General features: G+C 35.8%; 1 protein-coding gene and 1 long non-coding RNA gene across 2 annotated transcripts in view; one reads left to right on the top strand and one right to left on the bottom strand.

The window, feature by feature from the left end:
• The window catches only part of LOC307169827 (cell adhesion molecule CEACAM1-like), a 444926-nt gene that overhangs the window by 168744 nt on the left and 256822 nt on the right, over window positions 1-19360 (bottom strand). Inside the window, exons 4-6 of the mRNA XM_079890655.1 lie at window positions 13632-13655; window positions 12820-13161; window positions 12330-12460 (exon numbers count right to left, since the gene is read on the bottom strand). Coding sequence (XP_079746781.1) covers window positions 12330-12460; window positions 12820-13161; window positions 13632-13655 — 497 coding nt within the window. The remainder of the gene's footprint in view (window positions 1-12329; window positions 12461-12819; window positions 13162-13631; window positions 13656-19360) is intronic.
• LOC307169900 overlaps window positions 1-19360 on the top strand; it is a 351093-nt gene that overhangs the window by 168760 nt on the left and 162973 nt on the right. The gene's annotated exons all lie outside the window — the stretch shown is intronic.

Raw genomic sequence — 19360 nt, 5'->3', positions numbered from 1 at the left:
ATAATAACTAAGTAAATCTCATATATCTTGTTAAATCAGCTGATTTGGAATACTTACACACTCATGGTTCTGGTTCATGGGTCTTGTGTTGGGACAGTAAATCACAGCAGCAGATACAGCAGCAAACACCAGCAGAACAACAGCAACTATTCCTGCTACAGCTCCTGAAGACACACCTGAACCTGGAACATCTACAGAGAAACAGACATTATTACGAGAGAGTGAATGATAATCCATCTAGTATTTACCAATATCTTAGATGGATATTTACACCTTTCTACTTTATTCATCAGTTATTTAACTGATTAATGGCAAACAGCATCATCACAGAGAGATCAACAGGAAACACTGTTCACAGGAAAACTGCATTTTTCATGTTAATAACATTAGTTAAAGTGCCATTGAGTCAAAGCTCACTTTTTTTAAACAGTCCAGTGCCCATTTATTGGGTTGATTTAAAATATTGAACTGTTCATTAAAATCTTCAAAGGAAAATGCTTTGAATGGCTGAATTATACACTCACCAATGACAGAAACACTGAATCTCTTCACTCTGCTGATGCTGAAGCTGCTGTTGTTGATGATGATCATCTGTAGTTTATATTCTCCAGAGTCTGTGTTTCTGGTGTTTGTGATGATCAGAGATCCAGTCTGATGATCCAGCTTCAGTCTGTCTCTGAATCTCTCTTTACACTGAACATCTGTACAGATCTTACTCTGATCTCCACTGATTTGAGCGATGAGAAGGTCATTAAAATACCACGTCATCACATCATTTGTGTTGTTTACTACACCAGGATCAAAAGTAACAGATTCTCCCTCCTTCACTGACTTTCTCTTCACTTCATCTCGTTCAGCAGCAGAAACACCTGAAACACAAACCAACAGATGCTGGAGGATCTTTTGCTGAAAACAAACAAAAACTACACAACATGAGAGAACTGTGAACATGACCTCTCTGACTCTCGATCTGAAAGGATACATTTATGCATGGTTTGTGCTCATAAACACATCTGACATTCTTATTTTACATTAAATCCTCACTTAAACAGATAACAGTAGATTAGAGATGACAAGATCAAGCTCAGCTGCAGCTTCTTATGAATAAAAAAACTGATTATCATTGTAAAAACATTACATAAACACATTAACAATGTGCTTTAAACACATTTAAACTGCATTTAAACATTCCCTAATGTCTCACCATGAACAGTAACATTGAAGATATTTCCACTAATCCTTCTGCTGATGATCTTCAGTTCATAAAGTCCAGAGTCTGTGTTTCTGGTGTTCATGATGGTCAGAGATCCAGTCTGATGATCCAGCTTCAGTCTGTCTCTGAATCTCTCATCACTATCTTCACACTGAACATCTGTACAGATCTTACTGAGATCTCCACTGATTTGAGCGACAAGTGTGCCACTGAAATACCATTTTTTATCTTCTTGTTGGTTTGTTTGAACACCAGTGTTTAGAGTGACTGAATCTCCCTCCATCACTGACACTCTGTCTGTAACAGCAGACGAACCTGGAGAAGAAACAAACCAAACAAAAAAATATTAAATAGTGCTGTGAAAATGTTTTTTCTACATATCATGAAGATTTTGAGTGGAGAAATATGTCTGGATATGAAATGCATGGAAACAAACAGAAGAACGTCACTGATTTACACATTCACTGATCAGGATGACTTGAGGGCGAGCAATTGATGACAATGTTTTTATTTTGGGTGAACTATCCCTTTAATTAATGTACGGTAGTTAACTAAAGTTAACAAATGAAACCTTATTGTAAAGTGTCTTTTTAAGTGAGAAGTATATGTTGCACTTTTTTTTATTTATTATTATTTAATGTTTATTCTGAATATATTTAGCATCAAATATCCAAACTCTGTCTCTTTAAGTATTTGTTACAAAATGAACATTAAGTGAATATTATCTCATAATATCCTACAGTCAAAAAAACAAAAAAAAAAAAAACAATATAATGATTGTTTAAAATTGATATCAATAAATAATCAGTTTATGTATAATTAGTAATTAAGGTATATATTGTTAGAAATAAATCATATTTATTGGGTGATGTGCCGCTGGAGCTGGATATTATCTAAGTCCCTCCCCTTCCGGTGGACCACCATGGGACCAATTATTTCGGAAAAATCAGTCTATGGGAAAAATATTGTATGGTACGTAGTCAATGGCGAGAGACAACAAATATTTTGATCTCGTTTGAATTGTGCCCTGAATTACACATATGATGTTTGTCAATTTAAAAGATACATTTTAAAGTCAAGAAAGTCGCAGTTTGATGTAAAGCTGTTGAGGTATAAGGGGCCGCTCACATATCGCGCCTAAAAACGCGTCGAAAACGCTAGGCGCGCCGCGTTGTCCTTTTTTCCAAAGCGCTCGGGTGGTTGCGCTCCGGAGGCGTCTGTCGTTGCTAAGCTTGGTTCTTGTCACGTGACCTGCGGTGCGCTTGCGGCATTCTGAAAAGTTGAGATGTTTTTATCTCGATGCGGCGCGGACGCGCTTGGAAAAAACGAGCGCGTCGCCGCGACCGCGTCGCTTCCATTATGAGCGCGCATACCGCGCGGCTACATTTGAAATAACGAACTTGCGCGCGCAAAAGACGCGATATGTGAGCGGCCCCTAAGACTGTGAAAATACGTAATTACAAAGACTACAAAACACAAAAGGCGCACATGTGACGTCATACCTTTTCTCTAAATGAATGAAGCTAACTTTACTGAAGCTACCGTCTGTCGTTTTTTCTATAGTCTTACGTTATAATCGTAACGTTACGCTGTCATGCCTGAGTGTTTTGTACCATACATATTTTTTTCCGAAATATAACTTATATATATATATAACTCTATTTTTTACAGTCTATGATATAACTCTATATCGATCAACGAATGCGACCGTAGGCAGCCATCTGTTAGCAACACTTCCGGAGCGGATGTTGTTGTGGTCACATGTCGGTGCAGCACTGGAAGAAAGACTCTTACCATAGTCGGGTAAAAACAAGACCACCGACAAGACATTAACGAAAAGCTTCATTTTCACCACTTTCCTCCAGAAAATGAATGCAGATTCCGATTAATACCAGAGAATGTCTAATAAGGCGTAGACGGGCTCAATACATTCCGTTCTTCTTCTTTTGATATTTCCGGCAGACTAGACGCTAATGGCGCATTGCTGCCCTCCTCAGTTCATTTGAAGAATAATTAGCCTAATAGATTTAACAGATTATATCCTTATAGTCTAGTCCGGTGCAAAAAAATTGATAATTTTTGTTGTCTCAGTTTTAATACAAAGTAATGATTTTAATAAATAACTTGAAATTCCAGCTTCCAACAGCTCTGAGTACATCCTCCACTTATGCATCTCTGCCATCTGGATGTTTTCCAACCATTGCCAGCCCATAATTCAATGTACAGTGTCCCAATCTGAGTCTAGTTATAACCACACTATCCCTCCTTCCTAAACCTATTTTTATTGAATGTTTCACCGTTGACTGAATAGAAAAATAATGTATGCCTTTATTTCTGTTTGTGTTACAGGCATACTTGCCAACCTTGAGACCTCAGAATTAGGGAGATATTCAAAAGGGGTTCAAAAAAGTTAAGTTTTCAAAAAAGCATTAGACTCTGACCCACTAATCTACTTCATACCTACCATGCTGACAATATGACATGACGTGGTTTAACAATGATTACCAAATTTCTCTCTCATATTGCTCCTCATAACCACTGAAAACTGTAAAAAAAAAAAATCGAACCCAAAGTCCAATTATTATTGGGGGGGGGGGGGGGGTGTCAACACTTCAAATGTTGTCACCCAGGGGCACTACACGGTGTTAATCCGGGCCTGGGGGACAGACGTTTTTACAATATAATGACAATCGTAACATAACACTAACATAATCGTTAGTGTGTGTGTGTGTGTGTGTGTGTGTGTGTGTGTGTGTGTGAGCGAGAGAGAGCGAGAGTGCGTGAGTGTGTGTGTGTGTGTGTGTGTGTGTGTGCAACTTATAGGGTCAAAATATCCCCACAAAGATGTCAATATCCGAAATCCTTGTCCTTTTGGGGATTTAAACTTAGTTAAAAATGAAAATTCTGTCATCATTTACTCACTCTCGAGTTGTTTCAAACCAGTTTCTTTCTTCTGCTGAACACAAAAGAAGATATTTTGAAGAATGTCGATAACCAGACAGTTGATGGTAGCCATTGACTTCCACAGTATTTTTTTTTTTCCTACTATGGAAGTCAATGGGGTCCATCCACTGTCTGGTTATCGACATTCTTCAAAATATCTTCTTTTATGTTCATCAGAAGAAAGAAATTCATACAGAATTGAAACAGTTTGAGGGTGAGTAAATGATTTTCATTTTTGGGTGAACTATATCCCTTTAATGAAAGATGCAGACATGTGTTTGGCTTCTTCAAAAAACAAAGAACAAGACAGTATTGCACTATTGCATTGCACTATGAGCGGAGTAAAGTTAAGTCTCTGTTAAACTGCCACCATGTCTTTATTAGTTATTTGTAACATTACAGAATTAATTAATTTACATATTGTTAAGGTCAATATAGACTAAAAACCTTAATACATTATCCTATTAATTTCCTGATTCCTCCGCTTATTTAGCTTATTTATTTAGAAAATTAATTTTCTATATATACGGCTGAAACAGGTAGCCTAGTGCATCATCCCAAATTTTTCAACATCAACATTTTAATATAATTATAGTCAAATATGGCCTTTAGAAAAATGTGTTTTTTTTGAGGAGCTGGGGTAGTGCACTATATAGGCCCCTGTGGTGCGCCCTTAGCTTTTGTCCTTAATGGCATTTTTTTCTTTACATTACTTTTACTTTTATACTTTTAAGTAGTTTTGAAACCAGTACTTTTATACTTTTACTTGAGTAAAAAGCTTGAGGTGATACTTCAACATAAGTCTTTTTAAACCCTAGTATCTATACTTCTACCTGAGTAATGAATGTGAATACTTTTGACACCTCTGACCATTTTAAAATCAATAAGACATATTTAACACAGTAAAGCACCTACTTTTGAAAAATGCTCAGTGTTAAATAATAGAATGAAGAATGTTTTGTAAGTCTTAATAAGAGCCAAAAGAGCATTTATATGCCACCATATATCTTTCGTAAAAGAGCCTGTGCATTTCAACCACTAGAAGTGTCAAACTCTGTCGTGGGAGCATTCACACACTTAAAATCTTTGTAAATGTCGCATATAAAATCTAAATGGCAAAAAAATTGAACTTTACCACGACGTCCTCACAACCTTGTCATAAATATAAACTTTATATAAGGCTATAACGATAAATATATATATATATATATAAACGTTGTATAAAACTATTATTATTATTATTATTATTAAGGAGGTTGGGTGTTCGTAAAAACAATTAAAAAAAAATCGTAAATTATAAAAGTACCACTTAACGTAGAGGAGTGGCATTTTGCACATCTGAGCAGGTTGAAGAACTTCAAAATGAGTTTTAAATTCATGAGGTTTTTATTTATGTAATGTGTTAATTATATATGTTTATTTATGTAAGTGCTGCGTGACTGACGTGTTTTATGAGCGTGCGGGTTGAACATTCGAGTAGCTTTTAAACCCTGGAGCAGCGCAGAGTTGCCATGGTCCTTGGACTGAGTTTTTGTTGCATTTACACTGTTGTGACCAGCAGGGGTCGCCAGAGTGTGGAGATTCGAGCGATTCGAAACAGTGAATCATTTTTCGAATCAGTTTGTTCAATTGATTCAGTTTCAAAAAGCTCCTTAGTTTCTCCCAACACTAGTCTATAATGAACTAAATAAGACATCTACTTGAAAAGTGCGCTGCCTCCTGATGCCTGTTTATAATAATAACTAACTCAATTAAAGACAGACTTCTTTGGTTTATTAAAAAAAACACTTTACAGAGAGATACTGTGGTGGTAGTGAATCACACCAGCTGAACACACCAGGAAAGTACTATAAAAAATTTTTTTTCTACAGATCATAAAGTTTGTAGGTCTGGATAATATGTCATAATGTAACATGAAAACAAACAGCAGAAGAACATCATTGATTCCAAGGGCGTAGGTTTGGCCTCAGCTTTGGTGGGGACATCCCCCCTCCCCCTCCCCCTGGAATTATTTTGTTGTAAGATACCAGTGCTTTAATGGCGATTTCAGACTGTTGGCAATACAGAATATCACAATACAGAAGTGAATCTACTTCATCTCATTATATTGTATCCTGACCCCAATACACCATCCTGTATACTGTCCCTAAAGAGCTAGTATAACTGTATAATCTCAAAAATGCACTCTCAAAAAATAAAAATAAAAACCTGAGACTGTGTAATGCTGAACAACCAAATGTTTTATTAACATAAATTATTAAATAATGAACAAATGAATAAAATACACACGTATCATAGTATGCATTCAACACAACAAATCCATTATTATTATCTATTATTATTATTATTATTATTATCCATGATTACAGTATTCCATTAATACTAAAATTGTATTTACTATTCTATATCAAATTCTATTGATATATTCTATTCTTAAATATTAAATTCTTAGGCTACACTCACTCACAAATACATTACATACATTACATAAATAGAATGTAGAAACGAAAAATGTCTCAGATCCACTGTTTATGTTGACTGCAAGATTCTATGTTAAGGTCAGCTAATTAACATTCGGTGACTTGCTAATGTAGCATTCTATCATGATAGCGCGACTTCTATGAGTCTATCAGTGCTGTGCTGCACAGCCTGATCAATACTCTTAACCTTAGTTGAAAGATTGCTGCTGCTAGGTTTAACTGTAACAACATCCTGGGTAACACATACTATCACCAATACTATTTTCCACAGAAGAATCTGCATTTGAAAGCCTGGTCAGTCACTACTACTGGTAGTTTATTTGTGTGACTAGTTATTTTGCCTACTTACACTCTGCTTTATGAAAAAGCTTCGTATGTCCCCTTTTTTCTTCTTGGGTGGCATAGCTGATCTATCTACAAAGTACAAAAAGTGGCAAAAAACGGAATATTAAAATGTTTTACTCTGGCCTTTGTATGTGGCAGAGAGACAGCCCTGGTAACTTACCGTCGGCGTCGTTGACGCGCGCGCGCGCGCGCACACACACACACACACACACACACACACACACACACACCACCCTCTCGCTGCCAGTGCAAGCACAAAAGTAGTCCCGGCCCGCGCGTGTAGCCTGTCAGATACACCGCCGCCAATCAAATTACGGCGTTTCTTGTACTGTCGTTGTTTTGGCCGTTGGAATCGATCCAAATAGCAGCGCACAGATCCAAATAGCAGTTCAAAGGAGCTTGCTAAATATTGGTGGGGACAAATTTGTCATCTCAAAATATTGATTGGGACTAGTACCTAGCGTCCCCCCCTAAACCTACGCCCATGATTGATTCTCACTTTCACTCATCAGACAAACAGTGGACAAAAACACACATCCTGATTTCTCCACTCACACACATTTTACACCATATGACTCAAATAATAGCATTTCATTTTTTATTCAAAATATTGCTTTGGCTTTCAAAAATACAGTTTTATATCATGCCGGTAATGTGGTATTTGCCTAGTCAAGAATAACATTATTGACAAAAATGATGCATTGCTAAACCATATACTGCAACTGACATGCAATCATATTTCCCCTTATATTTAGCCTACAACTGAAATGGTTCCTACTATAAAATCATAATTTAATATGAGATGAGACTCTTTAAAGAGTCACTTCTGAGTGGTGTGTGATATAATAGTTTTACTGTATTAAGAATCACTAATAACAGCTGGTGGAAGTTTAGTGCATCAGTGATGAAATAATTTATAACTCAATTATTCAATAGTTTAGTCCATGATTATTTCTGATAACAAACACACACAACATATTTTAGAGGGACACAGATTCCATCCGCTATAAGTCAGTCATGTTTTTAATATCAATCACCGCATACAGTAAAGATAGAAATATTTTCTTGACCCACATAAAAGGCACTTTTTCCCAAGGCTAATGTAAAGATAAGGAAAACAAAGGAAAATATCTAATATTCAGCCCAGAATGCAAACAATATCTTACAATATATATATATATATATATATATACAATAATATACAATATAATATACAATATTTGCCTTTATCTCTAACTGATTTGTGACTGGTAAAATGACTTTTTTTTAAACATTTAAACATTTACCTGACACAAATAAAAATATCACGAGACATGGTGACATGAGGTTATTTACATATTAACTGACACCAGATGACAGACAAATCCAAAAATAGGAACAAGAAAACAAGATATCTGCCAAAAGAAAGAACCAATGAATACTATAAGTTGACAAGCTTATAAAGTAGGCGACATAACTTAATTAGGTAAAGTGATATTTTTCTACAAGTTTTTTTTTTAAAACTGAAAAGAGACACAAGATTGAAAAACAGACAAATAACATGACGTCTCCTCACAAGCCCAAAAAAAAAAAAAAAAAAAAAAAAAAATTAGCACCTCATAAAATGCTACAGATGTTTTGTTCTACATTGTAACACTCCTGCTGACAAACATCACATCTTGTATTTCACAGGTTTACTGCCATAGTAAAAACTTTTAATGCAGCCTGTATCATGTATGGGTCCAGTTACAGGCATTGAACAGAATAAATGCTCCCAGTAAAGTGTTTCACCATAAGATAAGTCAATGAATTTCTAAGCTTATTAATGCAGGTTTTGTCTCCAGAGCCGCTGCTAGACATGCTCTATTAATGCTATTCAGAGATGGTCAACCACTGTTTTCTGATCAAGGTGGATAACCCAGGGTTAGAGTTAGTGGTTAAAATAGAAACATTAACAATATAAGGATACAAGACATTTCCAGTTACAACAACAATTCCAGTAAAAACACTTACAGTATCAAAAATGCAGACTGTTAAGAGCACTTGTGGTTATACAATTAATTTTCTTACTTTGAATTTGTGTCTTGTTTTCCACAACTAATATCTAAAAGTTTTGTAAGGGTCATGTTCTGTGTCGAGCAGGTTTAATTTGTTCTAGTTTTCCCGCTTGTTTGATTACAGTGTTTGTTGCCTTGGTTACTGGTTTGAGTCACACCTGTTTCTCTGATTATCTCCCTGTGTCCTTATATGGAGTGTTTGTTTACACTAAGAGCATACTTTACAATCCTAATGATAATTTTTAATTAAGGTATATTACAAACGTTTAATTTAGACCCTGAAGAATCATATTAGCTTGTACAAAAATGGCATTATATGACCCCTTTAAAATATTAAACTGTTCATTAAATTCCTCAAAGGAAAATGCTTTGAATGGATAAATTATACACTCACCAATGACAGAAACACTGAATCTCTTCACTCTAGTGATGCTGAATCTGCTGTTGTTGATGATGATCAGTAGTTTATATTCTCCAGAGTCTGTGTTTCTGGTGTTTGTGATGGTCAGAGATCCAGTCTGATGATCCAGCTTCAGTCTGTCTCTGAATCTCTCTTTACACTGAACATCTGTACAGATCTTACTCTGATCTCCAGTGATTTCAGCGATGAGAAGGTCATTAAAATACCACGTCAACACATCATGTGGGTATTTTATTTCACCAGGATCAAAAGTAACAGATTCTCCCTCCTTCACTGACTTTCTCTTCACTTCATCTCGTTCAGCAGCAGAAACTCCTGAAACACAAACCAACAGATGCTGGAGGATCTTTTGCTGAAAACAAACAAAAACTACACAACATGAGAGAACTGTGAACATGACCTCTCTAGACTTTAGATCTGAAAGGATACATTTATGCACGGTTTGTGCTCATAAACAAATTTGACATTCTTATTTTACATTAAATCCTGAAAAAAAATGTTAAAGCAGCTTTCCAATATAAATGATTTAGTTTTAAATCAAAAATAACTGTTTAATGATGTAATGTGAGATAACTGCTGTTGAAAACTTTTTCTTCGTCGAAGCAAGAGACCAGGAGACGTTGGGGATCACGTTCAAACAAAGTTATTCTTTATTGAGGACTTCGCTGTACGCGGCTGCAGTTCTTCCCAAATCATTCTGGCTAACATACTTCACATGGTTTCTTTATAGGTCTTTCAGTGGGCTGTCCTTAAAGGTGCTAAACATACACACAGCCTTAGAGGTAACAACTAAATCTAATCATCTAAAGACAATAGAGGCAATTGCCCCCAACTGAGATAATGGTAAACACAACAAATGGTCACGAGACCTTAGACTAGGTAACATTCACACACAGTCCAACTCTTAGTTGGAAGATCAAAGACTATTACAATGTTTAGACAGCTGACTTAAAGCTGACTTCTGATCAGTAAATTGATGCCATCATGTTCACCTTGAATGCCCAATACAGTGTAATTATCTAGGCCTATATAGCCTACTGTACTGTAAGTGAATTAATATACAGGCACAAAAAAAAAAAAAAAAACTGATTATCATTGTAAAAACATTACATAAACAGATTAACAATGTGCTTTAAACACATTTAAACTGCATTTAAACATTCCCTAATGACTCACCATGAACAGTAACATTGAAGATATTTCCACTGTCGCTGCTGCTGATGATGATCTTCAGTTCATAAAGTCCAGAGTCTGTGTTTCTGGTGTTTGTGATGGTCAGAGATCTACGGAGCCCCTAAAGGGACGTGGTGGTGGAAAAAAATTTAGGTTGGGAGATTTTTTTTAATTTTTTATCTTTTGCGTTCCCACGCAAAACATTTGCGTTCCCCCGAGAAACTTTGCGTTCCCACGCAAAACTTTTGCGTTCCCTCGCAAAGATATTTGCGTTCCCACGCAAAACCTGTTTTGAGCTCGGACAGACACTTCCTTTTTAATGTCCCGCTGGCAGTGTTTCAGAGCTCCGTACGTTAATGGAGCATTTTCATAGTGTTTGAACTTGGACTCAAATATAAAGCTGTGTTGTCGATGCCTCGAGAGAAAAGAAAGTGCAGAGCACGAAAGCACCAAAGTGACTGAAGGATTGCCGTTAAGCAGTATCTCTGGTCGTACGATGTGTATGACGTCATTGACACTTTAAAAGACTTTTTAAAGCAAATAAGTGACTCTAAAAAATCTAACACCCAGCAATGTGTAATTTCTTTGCATCTCCTTTCAAATACAACATTCAAATTACTAGACAAAAAATTATATCCTGAGAAAAGTGGATTTTGATGGGTATAGCGCCATAGACCTCCATTCATTCTGTACTCGTCCTGTGAGCGCCCCCATATGGAATCAGAGAGGAACTGCAACCAGTTCAGAAGCCGGAAGTGTACTGAGAGTGAAACTTCTCCCCTTATTAGACATTCTCTAGTTTAATTTTTTTTTTCTCACTGCGCTTGGAAAAAAACAAGCTTCAAATAAAGCTTCCCGCGCGCCTACATTTGAACGAACTTCAGCGCACAAAAGACGCGATATGTGAATGGCCCCTCGGCAAGCTACCTCCAATCAGGCCACGAGCTACTGGTAGCTCACGAGCGACGTGTTGGAGACCCCTGCTCTAGAGCTCCGCTTTGTAGGCTACGACACGATACTTTTTTGCTACTTTGTAATAACTTTCTGCGGCCAGCGTTTCTGGAAATGAACGAGGGTAAAACCTTTTTAAGACCTGACTAAATGAAATGTAAGACCGCAGATGAAAAATGGCCGTTTTTAAGACATTTTAAGGCCTTAAATTTAAAGTTCAGAATTTTTTACTTTTAAGACCCCGCGGGAACCCTGCTAGGAATCGTGTCACAATGACTCTGTGAGCAGTGAGTTTCACCTGATCCTCATCTCTCCATCATTTCCTGATTTCCTGTCATGCAGATCACATGGTGAGTTATCACATGTCATCATCCTGTAAGCAAACACAGATTCACAGAAGATTAAAGTGATGAGAAGGATTGATGTTTCACTTACACAAACACTACAGACTTGGAATTGTGTTTTTTTCTTTTGTTCATACAGAGGATTTCAGTTCCTAAATATTTATCACCGTCTTAAACTGCATTACATCTTTTTTACCACAGTAATAGAAACTTGAAGTATAGTGAGTTCAAAATCACATCTAAATTGCTTAAACTGTTGTATTGGTGTTTTCTAATAAGACGCTTGCTATCTCGCTTTGACTGCCTCACCGGTGAATATCTGCTTCTGTAGTGTTAAATAGAAAGGATAATAAATAATTAAATCTCATATATTTAATATATGAATATATATTGTTATACAAGTAAGCTGTATGTAATACTTACTCTCTGTGCTGCTGGTGTATAGGTCCTGTGGTGACGATAGTAAATCACAGCAGATACTCCTGCAAACACCAGCAGAACACCAACAACTATTCCTGCTACAGCTCCTGAAGACACACCTGAACCTGGAACATCTACAGAGAAACAGACATTATTACGAGAGAGTGAATGATAATCCATCTAGTATTTACCAATATCTCTGACTGATATTTACACCTTTCTACTTTATTAATCAGTTATTTAAATTAAATGGCTTCATCTTTTGTCTTTAACAACAGCAGCTAAAACAGCATCAGCACTGAGAGATCAACAGGAAACTGTTCACAGGAAAACGGCATTTTTCATGTTAATAACATTAGTTAAAGTGCCATTGAGTCAAAGCTCACTTTTTTTAAACAGTCCAGTGCCCATTTATTGGGTTGATTTAAAATATTGAACTGTTCATTAAAATCTTCAAAGGAAAATGCTTTGAATGGCTGAATTATACACTCACCAATGACAGAAACACTGAATCTCTTCACTCTGCTGATGCTGAATCTGCTGTTGTTGATGATGATCTGTAGTTTATATTCTCCAGAGTCTGTGTTTCTGGTGTTTGTGATGGTCAGAGATCCAGTCTGATGATCCAGCTTCAGTCTGTCTCTGAATCTCTCTTTACACTGAACATCTGTACAGATCTGACTCTGATCTCCAGTGATTTCAGCGATGAGAAGGTCATTAAAATACCACGTCATCACATCATTTGTGTTGTTAAATACACTGGGATCTAAAGTAACAGATTCTCCTTCCTTCACTGACTTTCTCTTCACTTCATCTATTTCAGCAGCAGAAACACCTGAAACACAAACCAACAGATGCTGGAGGATCTTTTGCTGAAAACAAACTGAACTGTGAACATGACCTCTCTTGACTTTCGATCTGAAAAGATACATTAATGCATGGTTTGTGCTCATAAACACATCTGATACTTATTTTACATTAAATCTTAATTTAAACAGAAAACAAAAGCTGATCAGAGATTGTGTGATTAAACGCTGTAGAGTCCATCTGAGCTCAACTGCAGATTCCTATGAAAAAAATTAACTGCTAAGGCAGCTTGCCAATATAAATGATTTAGTTTTAAATCAAAAGGAACTGTTTAATGATGTAAAGTGAGATTATTATATAAATGTCACAGTAAAGACATGATCTATATACTGTAAATGAATTAATATACACATTACAAAACTAAAAATCATTGCAAAAACACATTAACAATGTGCTTTAAACATATAAACTGCATTTAAACATTCCCTAATGACTCACCATAAACTGTAACATTGAAGACATCTCCACTGTCGCTGCTGCTGATGATCTTCAGTTCATAAAGTCCAGAGTGTGTGTTTGTGACATTCATGATGGTCAGAGATCCAGTCTGATGATCCAGCTTCAGTCTGTCTCTGAATCTCTCAGTATCTTCATTACACTGAACATCTGTACAAATAAAACTGAGATCTCCACTGATTTGAGCGACGAGAAGGCCACTGAAATACCATTTAATATCTTCTTGTTGGTTTGTTTCAACACCAGTGTTTAGAGTGACTGAATCTCCCTCCATCACTGACACTGACACTTCATCATCAACACCAGACACACCTGGAGAAGAAACATAAACCAAACAAAACATATATAATAGTGCTGTGCAATCTTGCATATCATGAATATTTTGAGTAGAGAAATATGTCTGCAAACAAACAGCAGAAGATCATCATTGAATCACACACTCACAAACATACATGAGTCTCATGGATGATCTTATACAACACACAATACACATCCCGGTTCATATTTTTACCCCCTTTCCCTATGCATATATTTGCACATTCATATAATAAAACATTTTCATGGACCCATAATAAATATTCATATCACCCATGAAAATGCTTAAGAGAATTATGCTATTTTCCACCACATTAAGACGCAGATAATAGCCTACAGTGGCATGTTTTCTACTAAATATTTAGTCCTACTGTTAGAATCTCCTACATGTATATATATATAAAATACTAAGGTGTTTTAGATTTTAATCAAATCTGTAAATAATTACCAACTCAAGTAATTGCATGGATTTCATGCTGTTGTTACAGTTGATATTCAAAGTTTTCTTTATATTTTCCTCTTAAAGCATGACTTTCCAAATATAAGGTATAATATAACTTCTGAAAGGTATCTCCTTATTTCCCTCCAGCTCACACAACATCACACCCAATCCCAACCAATACAAATCAATCAAAACATGCATGTTACAGGACAGAAAACCTCTAAAACAAACAGCCAGCAAATAACCAAGGAGACGTCCCAACATCTCATGGAACAGTTGGAGGATTGCAAAGAGCCCTTTACATTTTGTTTTCATTTAGGGATGAAATTGAGTCTTTTTTGTAAGAATGCAATAAATGAATGGGACTGAAAGGTAAACTGATCTTTTCAATAGTGTTAGGTTGATTAATGTCCTATTTATTATTTTTATTATTATATTACGATTATACTTGTGTATAGTTTCTTAATTATATTTTTTGTTCTATTATTTGTTGTTGAAATGTCTTGGTATAAGTTGTCATTTGTTTACAGTAGTTAATGCATTAACTAACATGAATTAACAATGAACAATATATTTGTTGAACAAAATATTGATCTTAAAAATGTTTTAGTAAATGTTGAGATTAAGTAAGATTAATAAATGCTGTAGAAGTATTGCTTACCATTAAAGTTAAAGGGTTAGTTCCCCCAAAAAATTAAATTCTGTCATCATTTACTCTCTCTCAAGTTCTTTCAAACTATTATATTCTTTCTTCTGCTGAACACAAAAGAAGATATTTTGAAGAATGTCGGTAACCAAACCAGGTGATGGACTCCATTGACTTCCATAGAATGAACAAAAGCCAATGGGGACCAGAAATGGTTTGGTAACCATCATTCTTTAAAATATATTTTGTGTGTTTGTGTGTGTTCAACAGAAAAAAAGAAACAGGTTTAGTCAGACTCAGAACAACTTGAGGGCGAGTAAATGATGACAGAATTTTCAATTTTGAGTGAACTATCCCTTTAAAAAATGTAGTTAACTGATGTTAACAAAATAAACCTTATTGTAAATGCAAAGTGTTACCATTGTCTTTTTAAGAGAGAAGTAGGTAACATGTTGCACTTTTTTATTTTTTAATGTTTATTATGAATAATTTCTAAAATAATAATAATAATAATTAATATTACATTATATATAAATATTATATTTAAATATATATATATGGCATCAAATATCCATGCTCTGTGTCTTTAAGTAATTATTACAAAATGAACATGAAATGAATGTTATCTCATAATAGCCCACAGTCAAAAAACACCATAATTTTACATTAGAACACTACATTGTGAATATGAATGAATAATCAGATCACGTATTTTTAGTAATTTCAGGAATTATTCAACTTTGTGCAAATCCTATAAAATCCATGATATTTATTAAATAGCTTGTATTATCAAACAAAAGAAAATTACAAAAAAATCTGTAGGTAAGACCCCCTCTAAACTATGGTTCGCCTTCACTTCCTGCCTGAGACAAACGTGAGTGAGCGCTGCGGGGCAGCTGGAAATTGGGTGCTTCTCATTTATTATTTGTGCATCCTCGTTTCCCTAGAAGGCTGCAAGGTCGAAAATAAGGACGGAGGAATCGAAGGAAAGCTTATTTGTGTATTGTAATATTCTTGATCACTCGAGCGTCACTTCAAAACGTCATAAGCAGCGCTCAAAGGATCTGGCCTTATGTTGTATTTGGTTGTATAAATAATGAAGATAAAGCAAGATGCGCTGTTGATATGTGTGCGATGCGATATATGATTTATTTAAACTGCAAAGGTAAAGCCTGATTAAAATGATTGTGCCAGATGTGATTGTGACTGATGTGATGTGAAGGGGGAATACGACAATTCACCATGACGTCACAACAGTAATAGACGTTCTTCCGGGTGGAAAAAGCCGTTCCTATATGACAACGCTAGTAAATTGCTTGGAAGGGAGACCCACCGTCGACAGTAAAAATGTAATAAAAAAAAAAATATATATATATATAATGCATTTTTTCATCATAATAACAACTGTGTTTAATGATATAAGTAAAACATATAATATGTAATATAGTAGGCCTACACATAATTAGCAAAATACTATAGCTCTTTTTTCTAGCCAAAATAACGTATATCATGGTCATTAAATGGCTTTCCTGAGGTAAATCATGTTATGTGACAATTGTTCTCCAGCTGTTATATCGACCTTTGCGCGGTTGAAAAACACTGATTGGTCGATATTATGTATGAGGAATATACATTTAGGTAAGTTGCGTGTGAAAAGTGACAATTGTATGAGGCGCCACGTAGGATTTAAATCAAACTTCGCTTGTCAATACATACATAACACAATACAATTATAAATTACTCGCATATACATTTATTGGATGTTCAAAATACATATATGAAATACTCGTGCACACTATGCAATCCATACCAATACATATTATGTTAGTAATGAATGCTTGTGAATAACTTGCATATAGGCTGCATATAAACTTGACACACCTATAAATTATACTTATAAACGTCCATAAACACTCGTCTCGCACATACATACACTCGCAGCACGCAGACACACCTATAAACACTCGCAAATACATATAAACTCGATGCGCATACACATCCATAAAACACTCGCGCATACAAAATATAACGTGGATAGTTGTGTAGGCTATGCGAGTATTTATAGGTGTATGCTTGCGTCAAGTTTATATGCAATATTCACAAGTGTATATGCATTCATTACTAACATTGGTATGAATTTCATATTAGTGTGCACGTGTATTTCATATGTATTTTGGACATCCAATAGTATAGCCTACATGTATATGCGGGTAATTTCTAGGTGTGTGTTATGTGTATTGATAAGCGAAGTTTGATTTAAATCCTACGTGGCGCCTCATACAATTGCGTGAGTCACACGGCCAGTCGCTATAACCTCCTCACCCACAGGAAATCGATAAAACCCTACACCTTTTGCTGTATATCTGGCAGCGCAACCCCAAACACAACACGTTTTCATCATCGTTTCAACTTTGATCAACAACAATGTTTTTAACTATGTAACTGTTGCAGTCGCCGGCTGGATCTCTTCAGTTAGTCAGTGGAAGCCCCTCGCGTTCTGCCACCCGGAAGTTTCTCGGCGCCTATTGTTTACAAACATTCTGAAAAGGCCTATACGTGCGACCGGATTCTCGAAAAGAAATACTTCTGCATCTGTGTTCTGCATCAGAGGCTCTGTTCTCACACTAACACTTACATGGTTAGGTGCACAAGGTGCACAACAACAACACGGAAGAAAGATTGTAATGCAATTTCTTACCATTCTCGGGTACAAACAAGATTAACGACAGCAAATAAACGAAAAGCTTCATTTTGAATGCAGATTAAAATAAAATAAAAAAATATGCAGTTTCTGATACATAAATCTCAGAATAGTATAATCTGTCCTTCTGCAGACCAATTTTCAGTTGGTAAACATGGTGACGTTTTTTGTGGGCGGAGCTTAGGTGGTGGCAGAACGATCCCTTCGGCCGCTTTAATAACGTTAGTTTGCAAGTTTTGTTAGCTTGTTTTTTAACAATGACTGGAGAAAATCCGATTTTATCTTAATGTGCAAGGTCACTCACTGTCTAGGACCGCGTTTGTTACTTGCAAAATTTTATTTTCACGGACACGTTCAGTCAATAGATGTACGTTACAGTTCTTTCAGTAGTCTTTCTTTATCTACTTTGAAGTTTTACGGCAGCTGAAAACATAAGTCAAATTTGTTGCTAGCTGCCATCTATGGAACTAAACCCATCTTACACATCTCTTTCCATGACGGTGACAACATTTTCACATAACAAAGCAAAATGAACCAAGAACACCAAATACCTTAAACATAAACACACATAACTTTACTAACACAAAAACACAACCATCTTCCTTTAATAACGGATAAATCAACTCCCAACAAACAATTACCCATAATGCACCCAACTGCTTGCGCTGATGACGATACCGGTAATAGAGTGCCGAAGTAATGACGTCACTTTGTAGGCCAACCCGGAAGTTAGCGGCGCATGGGTTCCCTCGATCAAAAAGCAATGCATTTTCCCCATAGACTTTTGGAAAATCGCAAAAAATAAGATCTGTGTTCAACAAAGAGTTGTGACCCTTACACGTTTTGTCTATCAAGATAATCTTTACAAGTTAATCCAAAATGTATACATTTTGAAGCCTAAATAAAGCCGTCGGATATAAAATGCTAACGATAGGCTATCAACGGACTACAGCACACCATGGTCGCGGATCAACGTCATCATCAAGCTTCCTCAAACTCACTCGCTCGCTCATTATGATCTGCGCTGTGTATGAACCTATTTTTACAGTCTATGGTATGAACCTATTTTTACAGTCTATGGTATGAACACTTATCCAATTTTTCATGAGAAATATTGCCGATTCTGTTTTTCAAAAAATGTTAGAAACTAATTTTGTTTATGCGTGCCTCTCTGAGATTTTTTTAAGCTTTTGTTAATGTTTTATTTATTCGTTTATTATTTTGTTAGTTTATATAAACCTTAATATTATTTTCTTTGTGATTAAGATTATTATGCCTGATCATTGTGCCCCAAATAAACTTTAAAGATTATCTTTCACTGTATTATGTTTGATTGTATGTTTGCATACCATTTGCTAATTCGCCAGGAAAAAAAACGCGCTTTAACCATCTCAGAAGCACTAACGTTAGCTATGGCCGTATCAATTTCCATGTCCTTTTTCTTAGACGATAGAAAAACCATAGATCGAAGAGAGAACAACTATAAATCTGGACATGAACAGTGCAGCTTAGATGCTGGTTTACTTGCCGGTATTGTAAGGGCCAGCATGAGGTACAAGGTTAATCGAGTAAGTAAAACTAGGGAGAGATAGAGGAGTTATAATAGT

The sequence above is a fragment of the Squalius cephalus genome, assembly GCF_949319135.1.
Source record: "Squalius cephalus genome assembly, chromosome: 13".
Taxonomy (NCBI): Eukaryota; Metazoa; Chordata; class Actinopteri; order Cypriniformes; family Leuciscidae; genus Squalius; species Squalius cephalus.
This window is presented reverse-complemented; position numbering and strand designations above follow the sequence as displayed.